This window comes from Scyliorhinus canicula, chromosome 18 (assembly GCF_902713615.1).
Source record: "Scyliorhinus canicula chromosome 18, sScyCan1.1, whole genome shotgun sequence".
NCBI classification, from domain to species: domain Eukaryota; kingdom Metazoa; phylum Chordata; class Chondrichthyes; order Carcharhiniformes; family Scyliorhinidae; genus Scyliorhinus; species Scyliorhinus canicula.
In genome coordinates, this window is record NC_052163.1 from 85,663,415 (window position 1) to 85,686,784 (window position 23,370).

General features: G+C 44.6%; 1 protein-coding gene across 3 annotated transcripts in view; it reads left to right on the forward strand.

Annotated features, from left to right (window-relative positions):
* Positions 1-23,370, forward strand: part of kdm4b (lysine (K)-specific demethylase 4B) — a 740,412-nt gene that overhangs the window by 360,190 nt on the left and 356,852 nt on the right. For all 3 annotated transcript variants that reach the window (XM_038777903.1, XM_038777902.1, XM_038777904.1), the window contains one exon: positions 20,583-20,720. In XM_038777903.1, coding sequence (XP_038633831.1) covers positions 20,583-20,720 — 138 coding nt within the window. The remainder of the gene's footprint in view (positions 1-20,582; positions 20,721-23,370) is intronic.

Genomic DNA, 23,370 nt, shown 5'->3' on the forward strand with positions numbered 1-23,370 from the left:
TTGGTCAAAGAGGTAGGTTTTAAGAAGTATCGGAAAGCAAAGTGGAGGAGTTTGGAGAGTGAATTCCAGAACTTGGTGGCCCAGGCAACCGAAGGCACAGTCACCAATGGTGGAGCAATTATAACTAGGAATGCACAAGAGGTCAGAACTATAGGAGCGCAGATATCTGAGGGTTGTGGGCCTGGAGGAGATTGCAGAGATGGAGAGGGCAAGGCCATGAGTGGGGTTTGAAAACAAGGATCAGAATTTTTAAATGATTGTCAATTTGGTTTGTTCTTGAGATGTGAATGATGTTGACAAGATCATATTAATTGCCAGTCCTTGGCTGCTGTGAGAAGGTGGTGGGCATTATACTTGAATCACTGCAGCCCTGTGCTCCCATGATGATGATACATGTGGAATTTCAGCATATTAGTGCAGTGATGACGAAGGAAATGATGATGTCCAAGTCAGTATGGTGCGTACCTTGGAGGAAATGGTGTCACCATTGGATTACTGCTCGTGACCTTCTGGACGTTGGAGGTCACAAGGCAGAAGGCAGGCACCAAAACAACTATGGCGAGTTGCTGTTGTTTATCCTGCAGATTGGACAGACCAATGGTAGAACAGTAAGATAGAGACTCTTGAGGTGCAGAGTAAATCAAACGAATTGTCCTGGATGATCAGCTTTGACCAATGCAGCAGTGAGTGCACAGTAGTCTGTCGCATTCCTAACTCGAGCGCTGTCGATAGCGGAGAGCTTTATAAACAGGCCTGAGAAAAGGCAGGACTGGGTACCAAATCTTCCTGGATACAAAATGTTAAGGAAAGGAAAGAGAGGAGGTGGGTGGTAGTACTAATTTAAGAATGGGTGAAAGATGGAATGTATTTGATTGGAGCTAAGAAACAATTGAGGTATCATTATACTATTGTGTGTATTTGATTGGAGAATTGGAGAAACCAATTTGCAAGGAAATTACATAGAAATGCAATTCAGGTAACCTTATAATACAGCAGAAAATGACAAGAAGCAATCCAGACTAAAAGTAATTAATTGGGGGAGGGCCAGCGTTAATAAGATGAGAACACATCTGACCCCCGTAAATTGGAATCCAAGATTAGAAGGCAAAGCTGTTAAGGAACAATTGTCTCCCTTTAACTTCGGGTGCAGTCGGGGTACGTTGCCACATGATGGAAAGGTAGGGAAAACAAACACAGCGCTCCCTGGATAACGAAAGTGATGACGAGTAAGATAAAGCAGAAAAGGGCTGCATGTGATACGTAGGTGGATCATACAATTCAGAACCAGGCCCAGAATAGAATGTTGATGGAGACAGTGAAATACAGAACGGAGAGCAAAGAGAAAGTATGAGAAGAGAGTGGTAGCTAACATAAAAGGGAATGCAAAGTCTTCTTTCGGCATATAAATAGTAAATGGATGGTAAAATGAACAATGGGCTAATTAGAGACAAGAAAGGACATGTATGCATGGAGGCAGGTGCATTGTTGAGGCACTGAATGAGTATTTGATAAAGCGGAGATATTACAATGTTGCTCGTTCTGGGTTAGTGTGCTTTACACTCAATTGGCTCTGTTTTATTTCTTAGCTCTAGAGTCGCCAGGTATCCTTATGGTACCGCCACAAGAATCAAGTTCAAGTTCAGACCAATGACTCAATACACTAGTTAGTAAGTTCAAAACAAGACACATTTATTATTACACAGTTATTTACTACTCATGCATATAACACTAAAAGACTAGGCTATTCCTACCACTAACAGGTCAATACTTATCTGGAATAAGGGAACTGCCGGATCAGGGAACAATGGCCTCTTGCTTTGTCCTTGATCCGCAGGCTTCCATTTGGTGTGGACTAAAGGGGTCAGGAGTGTCTACTCTCATAGCGTGCCTTGTATGACACTTACTTGATGGCGGCTGCTGACCAGGCCTCTCCTTCTCAAGGTCTTCTGCTGCAAAGGTGTTCTGCTGGGAGGGCCGGCTGGTCAAGAAGAAAGAATCAGTCCTGGGACCTGACTTTTATAGGTCCCAGGGGCTTCACGCCCTTCTGGGCGGACCCTCTATAAACTTGCAATTGATTGGGTCTCTTCCCAATCGATTGATTTGAATTTCCCCAATAACGGGGCTGTTCCTCGATCACTGGGCGGTTCTTTCCACCTTATTTGTGTCCTTTGTTTCAGACTCCACTGGCGCCGGGATGTCTGACCTTCTATAGAATGTTTCAATCTCTTCTAATTGTTGTGTCCATTGTGCCTGGGAATCACCGGGAATCGCTCACTTAATATGCGCAGCTCGTTAGTTACAATGCTGTCTGGTTTCTTTAGCAGCTAGAATACGCAGGGGATTCTACAAACTGCTTGTCTCTTTGCAACTGTCCATCTTTCCCTGTAACCTTTGCGTTCTTCCATTTTGTGTGAGGAAGTGGCCAACCCAGGTAGCTACAACAAAGGCTGGTATTTAAAGCTGGTAAGCCACCAAGATCGGCTGAGTTTCACCCGAGGATACCGAGGAGAACAAGGGTGAATGCAAATTGTGAGGAAACTGGGCATAATCTTCCTGTCCTCCCTGGATACAAGGGTGGTGTCAGAGGACTGGAAGAACTGAAAATGGTACACCTTGTTCAGAAACCCAGCAATTACAGATCAGTCAGTTTAGCCTCAGTGGTGGGAAAGTTCGTAGAAATAATAATTAAAGACAAAAATATTATTGGGGAGGGCCAACTTTAATAAGGTGAGAACGCATCTGACCCCTGAAAATTAGAATCAACGTGGATTAATTAAGAAAAGCCAGCATGGATTTGTTGAGTGTAAATGGTGTTTAACAAATTTGTTTGAGAGGCTTCCGGTGACGTAATGTAGGGGGAAGAGGCACATGAGGTGGCTCCCACTGGGGTACTGTACTTTTTGCCCATTTTCTTAGTGCCACGAGTTGTTTGCTCTTGAAAACCCACATAGTTATTGGAATAAGGATCTTGTATGTCTGGAATGCCCAAAAAGGTCAGGAAAAAGAAGGTTGAGAGCAGAAGTTTGTCGACGGAGTCTGATGCCTTTCAGAGCTCATTGACAGGAGTGGCTCATTGGCCACTCCACCAATAGCCGAGGTGCTTTCTAGTAGCTTGGCGAAGGAATTTGAACAGCACTGATGAAATATGTTGGAGGATCTCCGGAAATCAATTAAAGAGGCTTTGGCCTCCTTCGAGTGGCTCTGTGGAAAACAGTGAAACTGGAAGCCCATGGAGCCACGATCAAAGATATGGAAGTGGTCCTTTCGGACCACAGTGTTCAGATTGCCTTGCTGGAATCAGAGCTATGTATCGAAGCGAACAAATCATAGAATCATCAAATTTATAGTGCAGATTGAGGCCATTCTGTCCATCGAGTCTGCTGCGACCCTTGGAAAGAGCACCCTACTAAAGCCTACACCTCCACTCTATCCCCATAACCCAACTTAACTTTTTGGACATTAAGGGCAATTTAGCATGGCCAATGCCCCTAACCTGCACTTCTTTGGACAGTGGGAGCACCTAGAGGAAGCCCACCCAGACATGGGGAGAAAAGTCCAGGAGGGCAAATATTGTGGGGCTGCCAAAGAGGTGGAAGGCCTAATGCCCACGGAGTGCTTTGCAGGAATGTTCAGTAAGTGGTGGCTGAAGGTGGGTTCACATACCATTCTGAGGATTCATTGTGTGCGGTGATATTGATGTTCCAAAGCTTCAAGGAGACAGAGGGGGTTCTAAGATAGGTGAAGGAACACCGTTGCCTGGATTCTCCGTCGGCGGGATCCTCTGTTTCGGCAGCAGCACACTCATGCCTGCGGATTTCCCAACGGTGTGGGGTTCCCACAATGGGAAACGCCATTAGCCGGCTGCCGGGAAGGAGCATCCTGCTCCCTGTGGGGGGGCGCCGCATCAGAAAATGGGGACGTGGCGCACCAGAAAATGGGTGCGGCAGGATATAGAATCCCGACCCGTAACTTTGAGTGGGAAGACCACACCACCAGATTCCATCAAAGCATGGATATTGAGCTGACTAAGAAAAGGGTTGCATTCAACAGAGTCAAAGCCGCCCTGTGTGGTCTGGTTCAGTTTGGTCTACTCTTCTTGACTGTCAAGGGAAAACACGATTTCTGTGACACATTGGGAGAAACGGACTCTTTACGTTAAAAAACACAAGTTGGGCGCAGGTTAATTGAGTCTTTGGTTCTGTTGACGGGCATTTTGAATTGTTACATTGTTGGGATTTCATGTTTGTCCTTGTATTTTCTTCTTGTTTTGGTTGAATGTATTTTCTTCTTGTTTTGGTTGAATGTTTACAGTTCTTTCTTAGATTTTGGGTTTAGTTCTATGTGGGGTTCTATTTGTTACGATAATATATAGCTCCCTTTTGGAGCACAAGGTTTTATGGGGTTTTGGTATTTTGAACTTTGGTATTAGATACACTGCCTATTTGAGCCTCTGGCCATCTCTTCCTTGTAACAACTGATCCATCTTCACAGTGCTCTTGCCTTGCTTGCTAGCAGCTAGAAAATGGAAGAAGCTCTCCTCTGTTATTTGATGCACAAAGCGCATATGTACGGGTGTTTTACCCGCACGCCACTGCCGCATATGTTCAAAAGATTGCCCACAGCCTCATTTTGTTCTCATTTAAAAGCTGACAGCGGCCACCATTCTCAATTTAAAAGCCGCTAGTGGCTGTTGGGTACTTCTGCCGCGATTGTGACCACCTCAGGAATGCCGCGACTGATCGCACCATTTACCCTCCTGACATCTGCCAGCGACCCACCTGTGGGTCGGGACCCGAACTTTGACAAACCCTGCACTAGGAGGTACGTATAACGGTCAAGACTACAGCTACTTTATCCTCCAAACATCCATTTACTTATCATTTTTCTATTCTACTTCATTAGGAACAGTTGAAACTGATCATCGGGGAATAATTGCATGACTATGGATCCACAACAGCTGTGTGGACTTCGGTGGCGGCATGTAGGAGGGAAGTCTCACATTAGGTGCCTCCCGCTTGAGATGTATTTTTGAAGTCCGGTCCCGGAGGTAATCTTTGGAGGATTGAAGAAGGAAAGATAATAAGTTAATAAAGGGCTGCGAGAAGCAGCTGGAAAGAAGGGAGGAAACAAGGGTTCACCGTTGGGTGAGAGGACCAGCAAAAGTTCTGGCAAGATGGCGCATGCCGGACCGCATGGTTGGGCCACACTGCTTATAATAGAAAAGGTGACCGAGGTGTTGGCTGTGGAGCTGGAAGGAGATGGCGGTCACATTGAAATCATTGGTGGAGGGGACAATCGCCCCGGTGAGGGTAGCTATGGCAAAGGCATCGGCCGAGATGAGAGAGCAAGGTGAGAAGATGAAATAAGTGGAGGAGGCCGTGTCGCGGCACAGCGACCAGCTCACCTCGATGGAGGACGAGCTGCGGATGGTGGTGGAAGCCAACAGAGGGCTTTGAGTGAAGCTCGAAGATTTGGAGAACTGCTTGAGGCGGCACAATCTGAGAATTGTGGGCTTGCCCAAAGGGACAGAGGGCCCGAGGCCAACAGAGTACTTCACTTAAGATGTTGGCGGAGTTGATGGGGGAAGGTGAGGACTCCTCCCGGTAGGAACGGGATTAAGCTCATTGGTCCTTAAGGCCGAAACCCAAAGTAAATGAGCCACCAAGAGCAATGATTATCTGCTTCCAGAAATACCACGTGAAGGAGAGAATATTAAGCTTGGAGAAGCAGAAGGGGGAGGTGCAGTGAGCTGGTGCTGGAGTTGGGATATACCAAGACTTGACGGTGGAGATGGCGAAGAGACGAGTGGAGTTTGGCTGAGTTAAGGCAACACTATACGACAAGAGGGTGCGATTTGGTACGGCATACCCGGCGAAGCTGAGGGTGACGTACCACACCAAGGACTTTTATTTCGAAACAGTGGAGGCAGCTGGGGCGTTCGTGAAGGCAGAAGGCTTGCGACAGTAGTGAGGAGTGGAACTGGAAGAGAGGTCATGGATTGTGTTTGGGGAGCTGGAAAATGTATAAATGTTCTAACTTTCTTTTCATTGATCTGCATTGTAACTTACTTACGTTGTTATAAAATTGAAGTTTTTTGTTTGGTTTGATTGGCATTCTTTGTTACAACGGTTATATGTTACATTATTGAGTTGTATGTGTTGGATTGTTTTTCTATTTCTTCTGGGACTGGGTGGGAGGGGGACGGAATGCCTTTGGGGGGGGGGGGGCGGGGGCAACCACACTATCTAACTAAAGTCACCTAGTGAGCAGAGATGAGGTAGGAGGAGGGCTAAGGACATTGGAGCCTGGTTAGCATGTTTTGATGGGCCTACGAGGCAAGCAAGGGGGGGAAAGGATTGACACTGGGTGAGGTGTTTTCGAGAGAGGAAGTACCGGGGGGGATTCTGGGAGGGAGGGAGGGGGTTTGATGTTAACAATGGATAGGGGCGGGTCAGGCTCATGGGGCAGGATCCGGTGGTATAATGATGCTGGATAAGAAGAGGGGGGTGAGAGACTCCCAGTTAGCATAGTCACATGGAACGTGAGGGGGCTGGGAGGTCCAGTCAAGGGTGCTTGCGCATCTTAAAAGCTTGATGTCTGATGTAGCAATGCTGTAGGAGACACACTTGAGGGTGAAGGACCAGCTGAGACATACAAAGGGCTGGGTTAGCCATTTTCTTCACTCTGGACTTGACGGAATGGCTTGAGGGGTAGCGGTAATGGTCAGTAAAAGGTCTCCAGATGGAGAAGTGGTTGCAGATCAGGGGGGTAAATATGTGATTGTGACAGGGGTGCTGGAGGGAAGGTTAGTGGCACGGGTAAGTGTATATGGTCCCAATTGAGAATTTGTGGTATTCGTGAAGAAGGTGTGTGGAGCCAACCCCGACTTGGACTCACACGAATTGGTAGCGGGGGGACTAAACCTGGTGCAGGAGCCAAGATTGGACAGGTCACGGCCGCGCTCGCTGGTCCTGTCAGTGGGGCATGAACGCGTTGGCTGCGCTAATGGTGGAAATGCACCCGAGGGAGCGTGAGTACTAATTTGTCTTGGTGGTCCATAAGGTATACTCGCGGATTGATTTTTTTTGTGGTGGGGAAGGCTCTGCTGGCTGGGATTAAGGGGTCGGAGTACTCGGCAATTGCAATATCGGGTCATGCTCTGCATTGGGTGCTTATGGTACTGGAGAGGGGGTAGGACAGAGGACGGGTGGAAATTAGATCTGGAACTGTTGGTGGCCCGAGGGTTCTGTGACAAAATTGAAAAAGTAATTGAGGAATATGTAGGGTTCAGCTGCACGGAGAATGTGTCGAAGGCGGTTATCTGAGAGGCTCTAAAGGTGGTGGTGTGGGGTGAAGTGATCTCGTTTAAGGCTAGGGTGGACAAAGAGGAGAGGTTGGAGCGTCAGAGGGTAATTGATGAGATGTTGAAGGTAGGCGTTATGCAGAAGATGGGGACCCAGTGAAGTTGGAAAAAAGGAAGGAACTACAGGCGAGCTTTGACTGACTATCAACCAGGAAGGCGGGACGCCAATTGAGGCGAGCAAGGGGTGCTGTGTACGAGCATGGAGAGAAGGCGGGGCGTATGTTAGCGGGCCAGCGTCGGAGGGAGGTGGCGGCATGGGAAGTTGTTCAGGTGCGGGGCAGGGAAGTTGGTGGTGGCTTCGGATCAGATTAACAAGGTCTCTAAGGAATTCTATGAGAGGGTGTATAGGTCAGAACCACCTGGGGGAGATCGACAGATGCAGGAATTTCTAGATGGGCTGGAGTACCCGAGGTTAGGGGAGGGGGGGGCAGGGTTTCATTAGAAGGGGCGATAGTGGAGCAGGAGATAAAAGATGCGATCGGGAGGGCACAGCTGGGGAAGGTAGCAGAGCCGAATGGGTTTCTGGTGCATTATTATAAAAAGTTTAAGGATAAGCCGGTACCTCTGATGGTAGGGATGTTTGAGGAGGCGAGAGGAAAGGGTGTCACCACAAACTTTGGGGGAGGCATCGATTTCCCTGTTGTATAAAGAAGACAAGGATCCGAAGGAGTGTGGGTTGTATAGGTCCATATCACTTTTAAACGTGGACGCAAAGGTATTGGTGAAGGTACTGGCTGGAGGATTGCCTCCCGAAGGTGATTGGTGAGGATCAGACGGGATTTGTGAGAGGGTGGCAGCTCTTTTTGAATATTGAGGGTATTGAACGTGGTTATGGCACCGGCGGAGGGGAAGGAAACAGAGGTAGCTGTGGCATTGGACACCGAGAGAGCGTTTGCCCGGGTAGAATGGGGGTACTTAATGGCAGTGCTGGAGCGGTTTGGGATTGGACCATGATTTGTTGACTGGGTAAGGCTACTGTATAAGGAACCGAGGACGAGTGTCCACACAAATAACATCAGCTCGGAATACTTTTCTCTCTCCACCGTGGGACTAGGCAGGGATGTCCTATGGCCCCCCCCCCCTGCTGTTTGCACTCATGATCGAGCCGTTGGCCATCATCGCGTTAAGTTCGGGATTATGGAAATGGATAGTGCGGGGTTGAGGGGGGTGTACAGAGCATAGGGTGTGCTTATATGCCGATGACTTGTTGTTATACATGTCGGATTCGAGTGTGTCAATAAGGGGAATATTGGAGGAGCTTCGGGTGTTTGGGTCTTTCTCGGGTTACAAGTTAAACCTGGACAAGAATGAATATTTTCTGGTGTCTCTGCCGGGGCTGGGGGCAGGGGTGGGAGGGCTGCCATTCCGTAGGGCAGGGACTCGATTTAGATACCTGGGGGTGTAGGTTGCTCGGGATTTGGGGGGGGGGGGGGGGGCTCCATAGGTACAATACTTCTAGTATGGTGGGGAGGGTGAAAGCTCATCTGGCAAAGTGGGATGGTCTCCCTCTGTCACTGGCGGGTCGGGTACAGGCAGTCAAAATGAACGTCTTGCCACGATTTTTGTTTATTTTCCAATGCCTGCCGATTTTCCTGCCATAGGCATTTTTTTTAAGAGAGATTGAAGGAATGATTACCTCATTCATATGGGGAGGGAAGGTGGCTAGAATTAGAAAGGTGCTGCTACAGAGGGGAAGGCAGGCAGGGGGTTTGGGGCTTCCGAACCTGATGTACTACTACTGGGCAGCGAATGTGGAGAAGGTGCGGAGCTGGGTCAGAGGGGTTGATTCCCAGTGGGTCAGAATGGAGGAAAGTTTGTGTTGGGGGTCGGGATTGAAGGCGCTAGCAACAGCACCGCTCTTGATGAGCTCGGGGAAGTACTCAGGGAGTACGGTGATTGCTTCATTGAGAATTTGTAGGCAGTTTCACCAGCACTTGGGGTTGGGGGCAGGGTCAAGGAAAATGCTGAAATTGGAGGAAGCCACAGATTTGAACCAGGGAAGTGGGATGGAAATTTTCATAGATGGGAGGAGAAGGGAATTAAGACACTAAAGGATTTATTTTTTGGGGGTTGGTTTGCAGGAATGAAGGAGCTGGGAAGAAAATATTGGGTTGGAGCAGTGGGAAATGCTTAGATACATGCAGGTTCGAGACTTTGCCAGGAAGGAGATACAGGGCATCCTGGTGGAGCCAGCCTCCACATTGCTGGAGGAGGCGCTGACGTCAGGGGGACTGGAAAAGGGGCTATTTTGGGAGAGGAGGAGGCACTGCTGGAAGGGATCAAAGCAAAGTGGAAGGAAGAGTCGGGAGAGGGTATGGACGAGGGGTTCTGGTGTGAGGTACCCCGGAGAGTGAATGCCTCCACCTCGTGCGCGAGGTCGGGATTGATACAGCTGAAGGTGGTATATAGAGCACACCTCACAAGGGCAAGGATGAGCCGGGTCTTTGAGGGGGTAGAAGATGTGTGGGAATGTTGCGGGGGTCCCCGCAAACCACGTTCATATGTTTTGTCCTGTCCAAAACTGGAGGATTACTGGAAGGAGGCTTTTGGATTAATTTCTAAAGTGGTGCACGTAAAACTGGACCCGGTCCCAGGGAGGCCATATTCGGGGTATCGGACCAGCCAGGGTTGGAAACGGGTGCGGAGGCAGATGTTGTAGCCTTCGCATCTTTGATCACCCGAAGGCGGATGCTGTTGTGGTGGAGATGAACCTCTCCACCCTGTGCCCTGGCATGGCAGGGGGACCGGCTGGAATTCTTGACTCTTGAAAAGGTTAAGTTTTCAGCAAATACACAGCTGTAGTCTTTTTTATATATTTTTATAGGTTAAGTTTGAACTGAGGGGAAGGATGGAAGGGTTCTACAATTCATGGGCATTATTCATTATGCACTTCAAGAATTGGATTACATTGAACATTAGATGGGGGGGATTTGGGAGGGTTGGGGGGAGAGGGACTGTATGTGTTACTGGTGATTGTGGGCATTTCCTGATTCCTTCTTGTTTTTTGTTTATGTTAACGTACGGGCTGTTTGGGGGTTTGGTGGGAGGGTGGGATTGTTGTTGTTGATAAGGGGATTGACATTACATTCGTTACCGTTGATTGTTGGTGGGTGTAAAGTTTGAAGAAAATGTGAAAAAAGAGGAGAATAAAAATATATAAAAAAGACTACAGCTGTGTATTTGCTGATAGCATAATTATGTAAACTTGCCTTTTTAGCGATTAGATATTGTAATTAGGCAAACATATAGATGCTGTAAATATAATATATATATTGAGTATCATAAGTAGGAAAACTAATTGTAATATGTTAAAAACAATCGTATGTTTAATGTCCATCTTTGGCATATGCAAATAGCTGTAATAATGCAAAGGTATTAGACTTAATGTAGTGTATTGTTCAGGGTGTCCATGTGCCATTTTGTGGATACGGCTCCCTTGAATGGATCAACAATCCGGTGAAAGAAGAATCCTGTCTGCACCTGGTCTCTTGAATAGCCAGTAGTTCCCTGAACAATACCAAGTCACATGAGATATTAGAGGGGATGACCAAACGCATGGTCAAGCAGGCAGGTTTTAAGGATCTTTTTTTTTTTTTTTTTTTCTTTTTTTTTTTTATAAATTTAGATTACCCAATTATTTTTTCCAATTAAGGGGCAATTTAGCGTGGCCAATCCACCTACTCTGCACATTTTTGGGTTGTGGGGGCGAAACCCACGCAAACACGGGGAGAATGTGCAAACTCCACACGGACAGTGACCCAGAGCCGGGATCGAACCTGGGACCTCAGCGCCGTGAGGCGGTTATGCTAACCACTTGGCCACCGTGCTGCCCCGGTTTTAAGGATCTTAAAGGAGGAAAGTGAATTAGAGATGCAGGGAGGTTCAGGAGGAAATTTCAGAACTTGGAGCCGAGGAACCTAATGGCATGTCCAAAATGGTGGGGCAATTAAAATGGGGAATATCAAGAGCCCAGAATTGCAGAAGCGCTGAAACCTAAAAGTTATGGAGCTGGAGGAGATTACATAGACAGACCTTGAAAAGATTTGAAACCAAGGGTGCGCGTGTTAAATGTTGATTCGTCGTTTAACTAGGAAGCGGCATGATTGCGGTCCACACCATGCGCTGGTGTGGGCATGCAAAATGTACAGTAGCATGAATTAACATTTCATTACTGGTACTGATCCAGTAGTGTACGGCCTCCTGCGATGTCCCGCCCCCACCAGGTGGAAGTTACGATGGCGAAGTTCACTTGTGGTATTTAAAATCGGGAAATGTGCATTTAGATAATGTTCCCAAAAGCGCAACAGTGGGCTCGACAGTTATGCCGCTGGCTGGGGTTTGTCTGCGAGGACTGGGGGCAGCGGTGGGGGGGCTGGGGACACAAGGGGATGGGCTGTGGGAATGAGGTGTCCCCCCGGGACCGGGGTGTCCTGGAGCAGACCGCCAGTGCCACAGTCTGCAAAGCAGCCATCTGGCTGCGCAGTCCACTGACAGCCCAGTCAGCTGACGGCCCACCATTCCCGTAGATGTGCAGAGCTTCACCGATCATATAGGTACTCTTTCCCCCCCCCCCCCCCCCCCCCCCCCCCCCATCAGTTAGCCCACCCACGGAGGACCCCCCCCCGAAGGTTCTTGGCAGAGGCCACAGTGTACCGCAGGCATGGGTGGCACCAGGCGCCGGTCTCCTGCCAGCAGGGACGGGTGGTGGGTTTAAAGGCCCCCTGGTGCCAGGCACTGACCGGGCCAGGGGTGCACTGTAGAAGTGTCAGGGAGGACGAGTGGGGGTGGGATCGGTGGAGGGAGTATGTGGGGGCAGGGGCTGCAGTGCAAGCTAGGGCCACCCCTGTTGGGCCTGGTTAGGCATGTGAGTTCTCGCCATGCTAACATATCTGCCCTTTACCCCCGGCAGAGAATGAATATTGGCCTCGAACCAGGAGCAATTAAGGACTCTGGGTCTGTACATGATGGGGTTTAGATGGATCTCATTGAGACTTACAGAATACAGAGAGGCCTCGATAGAGTGCGTGTGGAGACGATGTTTCCACTGGTAGGAGAGACTACAACCTAAAGACACAGCCTCAGACTGAAATGACGATCCTTTAAACTTAAGATGAGGAATTTATTCAGCCAGAGGGTGGAATCAGTGGAACGCATTGCCGCAGAAGGCTGTTGAGGCCAAATCACTGAGTTTCTTTAAGACACAGACAGATAGGTTCTTTTTTTTTATTAGAAATTTAGTGTACCCAATTCATTTTTTTCCACTTGAGAGGCAATTTAGCGTGGCCAATCCACCTACCCTTGCACATCTTTAGGTTGTCTTGCGAAACCTACGCAAACACGGGGAGAATGTGCAAACTCCATACGGACAACGACCCAGAGCCAGGATCGAACCTGGGACCTTAGCGCTGTGAGGCAGCAATGCTAACCACTGCGCCACCGTGCTGCCCTCACAGATAGGTTCTTGGTAAGGGGATCAGGGGTTATGGGAAGAAGGTAGGAGAATGGGGATGAAAAAATATCAGCCATGATTGAATGGTGGAGCAGATCCGATGGGCTGAATGGCCTAATTCAGCTCCTATATCTAATGGTTTTATGGTCTTGTACCCTTTTGAATCTGTGTTACTTGGACTTAATGAAAAGATCAATGTAAAATGTTTTATCATACTGGTAACTATATAAAGTAAGTCAGTAAATGTCCAATGTTGACAGAGGGATGCTTGGAAAAATAGTGCAATACCCAGCCTTGAGAGAAAGCCCTTTGGCATGAAACCTTCCATACTGGGTGTTGCACTGCCCTCTGACTTGGTATCCTCATTTATTTTTAATCGTACAGAATTTCCTTGAGGTTCATTTGTGGGCCCAATTGGACAACATTGTTGTTTGTATTTCACATATTTGGTACACAAGATGTTCCTGTGAATCCTGTGTAAATCCATTTCATGATGAATGGATATTTCAAAATGTACAGCACAATTTTGTTTTACTGGAATCAATAGTGTTGAGCAAAATAAATAGCTGCAGTTTGAAACAGAAAACTATTTAAATCAATTTTCTTTTGGGATTAAAATGAAAATTTTTCTGACTTCGTATCAGAGAATGGTTGCAGCACAAAAGATGACTATTCGGCCCAATAAATCCGTGCTGGCTCTATGAAAGTGCAATTTGCCTAATCCCAGTCCCCCGCCTTTTCCCAGTAATCCTGTGTATGCTCATGAGGTGTGAACATCTGATATGAGGGAACACTTTTCTTTTCATGCAGAAAGTTATGATCTGGAATGTACAATCTGTAAGGGTGAGGAAACGGGCTCAGTAGTAACTTTCAAAAGAGAAGTGGATAAATGTTTGCATTTACAGGGCTTTGAGAAAGGGTTGTGATTTGGGGCTATTTGGATAGTTTCACACGGAGCCAGCAAGGGTACAATGGGACAAATGGGAGCTTTCTGTGCTGTATCTTTCTATGATGTGTTTGGTTATTTGGTTTCATGTTGATGACATGTAACCTTTTCTGGGATAGGTTTTGAGAACTCATCCCCTTATTTGTGCTATAGTTCTACTTGATATTCTCGGGCAAGGAATCAATTCCAGGAATGAGCCACAAAATGATCCTTCCATTGAATAGACTTGATCTACAATGAATCCTAGTTGTTTCTTGTAGAAGCAAATCTTCTGCTGAAAGCAATACCATGTATGTGTTGCATGATATGTCTTCAACTTGCATCATTGACAGTACTTATAGTGTGGGCATCCTGCAAGCCAATATACAGAGAAATTCATTGGATAGTATTTGCAAGGCAGTTCTTTAGACTCTCCTGACTTGGATCATTATTTTAATATATAATGAAATTTGACCTAGATATAGTTTCTATGATAGCTTTTGAACAACTGGTCAAGTTGGGGGTGGTGGAACTTAACCCCAATGTATTTTCAATTTTTCAATTCACCTACAATGGAGAAATGAAGCAATCCTTTCCCTTTAACGAGTACCTTTCATGCTTGCAATGTAAAAATTAAAAGCTCTAGTGAATTGTCCTTGCTTTCATATCTGTGAAGAAAGACGGCTGTACTCGAATTTAATTATACCATAGTAGAATTTAATTATATCATTGTCCATTATCTATGTTTTGCTGAAGGCAGCATGTTAAGGATATGATCTGGATCCTTTGGGTAACTGGATATAACTATACGGATCGTTTGGTACCACTTTCCTCTTTCAATCTAATAATTAGGTTGCATCATGATGCAACTATCTGTATAGGCGCAGGGTTTAATGCTAAGATTGGGGCTGGTGCTGTGTGGTTGTATTTAAACTTGACTGTAGTTCATTGAGAAACAGTTTTACTGAAGGTGGAATTTAAATCCGGAGACAGGCAAATTATTGGAATGTACAGATCAATTAATCTGATAAAGTAAGAGGGGAAAAAAGTAAGTAGAGAGTATACACTTGGTGGAAAAGCTTTGAAGAGTGTAGATGAACAAAGAAAGCTGTGGCTCAGCAACATTATTTGCTGAAATTATCAGTGGAGGCACACAGTTATTGTTTTTAAAAGACTAACAGTAATTTTCATTTAATAAGTTTAATATCCTTTTCTGCACTTGCCCCACAGTCATGGCAACACAGGAACAGAAGCAGAGCTATCAGCTCCTCGTGCCTGCTACTTAAATAATGACTGATCTATAACCTCAATACAATTTATACATCTTGATCCATATTCCTACATACCCTTAATTAACAAAGATTTGTTGATCCCAATCTTGATGGTTGTAAGTGAGCTCCAGCATCCACAGCATTTTGTTCTAGATTTCCTTTTTGTGCAGGATAATATCCCGATTGCACTCCAGAACAGACCAGCTCTAATTTTGTCTCCCTTTGCTCTGGATGCCCCTACAAGAATCAAGAATTTATTTCTACGTACCCAATTGAATCCTCTATTATTTTAAGGATCTCCATGAGATCAATCTCTCAAACCTCTAAACTCAATCATGCTAATTTCCAAAAATAATGGATATCCTTGGAAACTGTGTTACATATCGACTTGACTGTTCCAGTACTCTCGTTGCCAGCCTTGCATCTTCCACACTCCATAAACTTGAACTCATCCAAAGGTCTGATGCCCATATCCCAACATGCACAAAGTCCCATCATCCATCACCACTGTGTCTGCTAACCTACATTGGTTCCCGATTAAACAAAGCCTCAATTATAAAATTATACTTTTTGGAAATTCATTCATGGCTATGTTCCTTCCTATCTTTATAATCTTTTCCTCGTCCACAATCTGCCAGAATCTTTTTACTCCACCAGTTTTGGCCTTTTGTGCATCCCCGATTTCAATCACTCCAACATTGGTGGGTGTGCCTTCAGCTGCCTAGGCTCTAAGCTCTGGAATTCACTCTTATCCTGCCTGCCTCGCTACCTGTCTGTGTGTCTCTCTCCCTATTTAATATGCTACTTATAACCTACTTCTTTGACCAAGCTTTTGCTCATTTGTCCATTCTGGCTTGGTGTTAGCTTGACAACACTCTTGTGAAACTAGTTGAGATAGTTTATTACATTAAAGATGCTATTTAAATGGCAGTTGTTATGAATGCTGAGAATGCACCTGAGTTTGACAGAGGTGACATTACTGGAAAAAATGCAGATTTGTATTACCCAAAATCTATGCTAACCTACAAAATGCTTAACATGCATGTGTGCACTTTAAGATATTTCTAATTTTATGGTTCATTGTCTATTTTTTGTTCTTCCAATCTGACATGCAGTAATGAAATCATATGCCACACAGTCCTGTCAACATTTGTGCTTAAAAACTTCTGATATCTCCATGTAACTATTATTCAGGTTTGAAGACCTGAAAGGTTGAACTTTATATGTGTCTGTTAGTGTTGGACTGTCTTGGAAGATATTGGGTGTCTTAGTGTAGTAAGAAACCGGGCTGGTGGCAAAGATCTTTCCTTAAAAGTAGTTTTATTTACATAACTAACTATATACAAGGTTACTGAACATCAGGGCAGAGCTACTGCTCCTCTTAGGTTCTTACTCGCTCATCTCTATCTGAGTGACCTTTTTTTTTTCATTTAGAGTACCCAATTTTTTTTCCAATTAAGGGGCAATTTAGTCTGGCCAATCCACCTATCCTGCACACCTTTTTGATTGTGGCAGTGAAACGCATTCAGATTAGGGGAGAATTTGCAAATTCCACACAGACAGTGACCCAGGGCCGGGATCAAACCTGGTTCCTTGGCGCCATCTGGCAATAGTGCTTGCCACTGTGTTGCCCCTCAGTGACATCATTATAACATAGCTCCTTACATACATGCTCAGTAGCTATTATTAGAGTAGTGTTAGAGTTAACACTTGTACTCCACAATGTGCACCAACATTTTGAACGTATATTGTGATCATGTGTGGGAATTATCAAATAGACCTCCATCATGAACTGATAGTGATGAAATGAATAACGATTATATTTTTAATACAAGGGAAATGGTAGTGTCAACATGGGTTAAAAAGGGAAAGCATGCTCTGCAGAAAAAACGGGTAACGAGGATGCCATGAATATATTTAAAATAGCTAAGGATAAAATTGAAATAGATTAGGGTTTCTTAGATGAAGAGTGCTCAACTTGACCAACTACTGAGGTGCATTGTCAACAAAACAAGTAGAATGCTGAATGGTATAGTCAAAACCAAGAAAAGTTCTGAGGAAGTATTGTTTAAAATGTTAGGTGCGTTAGTCAAACCACTCCTCATGTTGAGTCTGTCTCTATCAAGAGATCGATCTGTAGTATTGGAAGCCAAATCCAGAGGAAGGACTGGGGAAATTTACTTTTTGGTATTGAAAGAAGCAAGGTGAAATGTGACCTATGTAGAATACCTATATCTTTGGAGAAGGTAATTCTGGATCATTATCAAAGACTAAATTGCATGAAATGGGTCATGGGGACACTAAAGCATTTTTAGCATTGATGTCAAGAGATTCTTACTTAAATGCATGGTAATCAGTACATGGAAAGGACTTCCAGGTAAATAATTAGTGGGCTAATGGAGGTGAAAATCCTGAAGGTTTATTAATTGACAAAAGTGCTAAAATGTAAGGGGGTGAGTGGTGTGGTGTAGGGGAAGATGTAGGGGGGGCGGGATTCTCCGACCCCCCCCCACTGCCGGGTCGGAGAATCCCGGGGACGGTGCGAATCCCGCCCCAACGTCGGCTGCCGTATTCTCCGGCGCCGTTTTTTGGGCGGGGGCGGGACTCGCGACATGCTGCTCGGGGGCGTGGGCAGTCCTCGGGGGGGGGGGGGGGGGGGAGGGAGGGAGGGGCCAAGGGAGGTGGCCTGGCCTGCGATTGGGGCCCACTGATCTGTGGGAGGGCCTGTTCCGTGGGAGCACTTCTTCTGCACCGGCCCCTGTAGGGCTCAGCCATCTCCGGAGCGGAGAAGCCAAGCCCCTGCGCATGTGCCAAAATACCACGCCTGGTCTGCGCATGCGTTAATTCGCGCAGTCCCTTCGGTGCTGGCTGGAGGGGCGCCAACCTCTCCGGTCTCCACCTAGCCCCTGAGACAGGTGAGAATTTCTCACCTTGGGGGGGGCCCATTGACGCCGGAGTCGGTGGCACTGGTTTTCATGCTGGCGGGGTGACTTAGTCCCCGGAAAGGCGAATCCCGGCCAGGATCTTTATAAATGGATGAACTAAATGGTTTTGTTATCTGTTATCTTGTAATTTTGTGTATGGCCACCAGGTGTATTTAATCATTTTCAATCAGTGCTCTATGAAAAAGTTGCATAGAAGTTGTTACAGTGTAATATTGTGCCAGTATATTTTTGCTGTGCTGCTTTGCAACCATCTCCATCTGATCTGTAAATGCCAGCACTTCACTCCAATCTTGCAAAGCTGAAAATGTTGACAGACCTCAAATTTGGAAGGTTCTTTCCACATCTGCTGTACTGTAAATATCAAGTGGGAAGATACAGTTCTTGACGTCAAAGTACTTGAGGAAGCAAAGTTGCCACGCCTAATAAATTTTCTCAAACATGAACTTTTGATTATATGTCAGATGGAAGTTGGGTGCATTCCAAAAGATCTTAGAGAACTTGCAGCTGCTTCTCGGTTGTTCGGCTGACCTAACCTCCGATTTATAGGAGGACTTCAAAACCTTTGATATTGATACCACAAATAGAGAGGACGTGGCTGCATCTGGGAGCTAAAGAAATTTGAGAGAGTGGAAAATTCATCAAACATTAAACCTTAATAACGTGTGAGCTTTATTAGCTGGTCCTGTTTTTACACCCGTGCCATTGGCGGTAACAACTATCACTTGAGGATTGGATTCTCATATTATTGCAGCATAGCACAGGAACCAAATTGGTGCTTCAAAATGGGCTGTGACTGCATGTATCTTGTAGAAATTAAGAGGGATGAAATAGTTACATTGCATTATACATTAATCAACAATTCTTGCAGTCAAATTTGGAGTTCGTGGAAATAACATTCACCGGATCCAGTGATTTTATTGGTGTGTTTCACTATCCGGTTTCCTGCTTCAAAAGTTTACCAAAGTTTACAGCATTGAAGACCACCCTGCAGCCTATGCTAGATGTGTGAGCAGTCCAAAACTAAATTCAGTGTCTTGCCAGTCCCATAATCTTGCATCTTCCTCCATTTTAAAGTGTTTCTCCACTCTGTTCCCTTCATTATGCTCCCTGTAAAAGTTGAACTGTGTGCAGTTCTACTCACCGTATTATTAAAAAGGATATGGATGCACAGGAGAGGGTGCACCAGAAATGTATGGATATACATATCAGGAATGGGTTGGCAAGTGTTTGAGGGAGAAGGGAATAGAGGATTACAATGATCGATTCAGATGCGAAAAGATGGGAGGTGGCTCAAGTGGAGCATAAACTCCAGCATGGACTGGTTATGCCAAATGGCCTGTTTCTGTGCCGGCTTTAGATAAATATGGAAGTGGTGATTTATGTGTAGAGAGTCAGCAGGGTGTGATTTAACTGCTGTGGGCTGGGAGGAGTGAATATTTGTAGAATACAGTTTAACAATAGTTGCATCCAACAATTAATTTAAAAATCTGAAGTTAAAAATACATAAATTATGTTCTTTCATTTTACACTACAGGAATACTATATTGACTGGTATCAAAGGTCTCTATTCTCACGACACACAAAAAGAAGCAAGGGCTGTTATGTGCTCAGAACTGCTTACGTCTGTGGTTTACACAATAGCTGTCAGCTTTGCGCTTGCAGATGCCTGCTAGCTAACTCCCAGGCGCTGACACCACTTTTCTTTGTAGTTCTTGCTAATTTTAATTGCGTTTCATGGGAATTGCACTCACATTCAGAGGCCTGTCCTTTAGCTGGATTGGAAACTGGATTTTATAAAGAAATTAATTTTAAAATAGCAATAATCTCTTCTGGATACAGCTTGTTTATCCTGAAGATTTTTGAATAAAATATTTTTAATGCAGCCCTCTCTTCTATTCATGCAACTCTGGGCTTGTTTGGGAGTCTGCTCCTTTGTGAATGTCTGGGTTAGTACAGTAGATGTTGATGAAAACCAATAGACACCAATCATAGGAGCAAGAAAATACTGTTCAATTCATCAATCTAATACCATCCAGAGTCCATTTTATCAGCAGCTTCCTCACCCACCCGCACTCGCCCCACCAATAAATTTTGTAGAATGTGATAAAATGTGAATTTATTTTTCCTGCAAATTATACAGAAATTAGGTGATATTAACTGAAATAGAATTTACAGTGCAGAAGGAGGCCATTTGGCCCATCAAGTCTGCACCACCAGCCCTTGGAAAGAGACCCGACTTAAGTCCACTCCTCTACCCTATCCCAGTAACCCAACCTAACATTTTGGACGCTAAGGACAATTTAACACAGCCAACCCACCTAACCTGCACATTTTTGGACTGTGGGAGGAACCGGAGCACCTGGAGGAAACCCACACAGACATGGGGAGGACGTGCAGACTCCGCACAGACAGTGACCCAAGCCGGGAATCAAACCTAGGACCCTGGTGCTGTGAAGCAACTGTGCTAACTATTGTGCTACCATGCTGCCCGTGCATAGTTCTTTAGATTCATCTCTTCTTTGATTGAGGAAAGAGGAGACTGCCCCACTGTTGGAAATTGCTATTGCTGATTAGCATTTAATTTAAGTACTGACATCGAGGTTATTAGCTTCTACTTTCTTCATTATAGATTACACAGGAGGCTGGAGAGTTCATGATCACCTTTCCTTATGGTTATCATGCTGGTTTCAACCATGGGTTCAACTGTGCAGAATCAACAAACTTTGCCACACTTCGTTGGATTGATTATGGAAAAATGGCTACTCAGGTAAGGAGCTTATACACTTTGATCTGGTTATAATTCTAAATTGCTTGGGTTAGTTGCTGCCTTTTTGTGGGATGCTGTTATTAAAACACTTCCCATGGTAACAGAATACAGATGAGATGTGCAAATAAATTTGCAGTTTTATTCACCAATTGTTTTCATTGTTTATCAGTTATTTCCTCTCCACAAATCATCTACTTTGTCGATTTAGAGGAGTAAAAGTCCTCATCTACCCCTTGTGATCAGCCAGAGATTAATGCGAACAGAGTCCATAATGTTTTGTTTTCACTCAACAGCCTATCCATTAGCTGTAGGGAAGGGAAACACTCACCAGTAGTGGTGTTGGTTGAAACAAACAATGGACATTCCTAGGATTTGAACTGTTGACTGTTTAACTCTGTTTTGAAGCAAATTATCAGCCTGCTCGGAATGTTGAAACAATCTCCCGAAAACATCTCTCAAATTCCAGGAGATTAGTGACGCCAATTCCAATTGTAACTGTTCAGATTAATCAGCTCGATTGGAAAATAAAGGGCACCAGCTGCAATAGCTTGAGTAGGTAATGGAGAAGTCTGCCTCCTGGCAGTTTACCCACAGAAATCTCTTGTGTGATTCGCATGCAAATGTATGAGTGGTAGTACAAGGTGAGTAAATTGCCGCATACTTGGTGATAAAACTCAAGGATTGTGTTTTTTTTACAAGCACATTCAATGTGTCCCTTTGACTTTGTAGTTCAGGCTACTTGGTACTGAAGTGAAAAATAAGTGAAACCATTATGATTTTAAAACCTGTAAGTTAATAGGCCTGTAATCTTATTTCAAGACTAATCACAGAACTCTTCAATTTTGTACAGTGTAGTTCATCACACAGCAAACTATTAATCTTGTAAAATGTATCCAAACGTTAGGCTTTAGCTTGCTGCATTAATATATGGGTGTGTTTATTGAAATATGAAACTAAGTACAAATAACTAAAATTAGTGTGATAAAATACAGGACTGATCCAAGTGATTCAGGTCACCAAATAATATGACGGGCAAGCATTTTGGATTTGCCAGTTCAATGCTAGTCTAGGTATAATGGGTTCATTTAAGTTTTTAAAGAATATCATGAAAATTCAATTTATTGGTACTAAGAACTGAATGAGAGATCCAGCATTGCAGTAACACAGCTCTTTAAAAGCAAGACTGCAGGTGAAAAATACATAAAAAGGAAGAATGAGATTATAAACGTAGGACAGGGAATGCAGAATAATGACAAATTTCCAAGAAATGCTGATTAGGCACAGTTGGAAAACTGCAATTAGTTTTGGATAACCCATAATAAATTTATATTTGTAATGGCTATTAAGTATAAAAGCTGAATCAATTTTGCCATTTACGAAGAAAAATAAACAGCTGAAGAGGAAAAATATTCATGATGGAGAAGAGCAGCTCCAAATTGTGATTTAGGCCGCGCTGATCTAAAGATCGCACAGTTATGATGGGCAATTTTGATGATTCCAAGAGGCAGAGAAGCTGATAAGCTTCTAATGCCCAATAGCAATATCACAATCTATCTTGAAAAGAAGGGAGCATGTCAAATAAGTAAATGACAAATAAAAACAGGAATTTCAAGAAATACTCACAGGTCACGCATCTATGAAGAGGGAAACAGTTAATATTTCAGGTTGCTGATCTTCCAGCAGAACTGGACAATGTTAAAATTAGTTTGAAACCAGGACAGAGACGGGAAAAGGGATGGGGGGCAGTGAGGAAAGAACAAAACGAAAAGCCTGTGATAGATTGGGCAGGAGTGATTAAATGACAGAAGAGGTAACGCTGCGTGAAAAACATGGGCCTTAAAACTGGTTACATTATCAACTTTTTCCTGTTCTGATGAAAGTTCATCAATTTGAAACATTAACCATGGGTCTCCAGGGATGCTGCCTGCCAGACCCAGTAAGTACTTTCAGCATTTTGTATTTCAGTATCTGTAGTCTTTTGCTTTTTCCTGAATAAAATATAAGCTTTGTGATCCGATATGGAATTTGACGCAGGATCATTTAAAATCTTTAATGTTAAGGTACACAATGTCAATTTAAAAACTTGTCAACAACTTGGATAAGACCAATGGAATCATAAAATAATATAGCACAGAATGAGGCCATTGGCACTGTGCTGACTCTCCAATAGAGCTATCCCTCTGCTTTCTCCCCATGATCCTACAAATAATTTCCCTTTTAAGTATCCTTTTGAAAGTTACTATTAATTCTGCCTCCATCACCATTTCAAGCAGTGTATTCTAAATAATAATCTTTATTATTGTCACAAGTAAGCTTACATTAACACTGCAATGAAGTTACTGTGAAAATCCACTCCGGCACCTGTTCATGTACACTGAGGGAGAATTCATATTGTCCAATTCACCTAACAAGCACATATTTCGAGACCCGTGGGAGGACATGCAGACTCTGCACAGATAGTGTCCCAAGTCAGGAATCAAACCTGGGACCCTGGCACTGAAACAACAATGCTAATTACTGTGCTAACAACTCAGAATAAAAATATTTCAACCCACCTTCGCTCCTGGCTTTCCTGCTGAGCATTTTATTATATCTGTGCTCTTTGCTTACTGACTTTCCTGTCAATGTAAACAGTTTCTGCTACCTACTC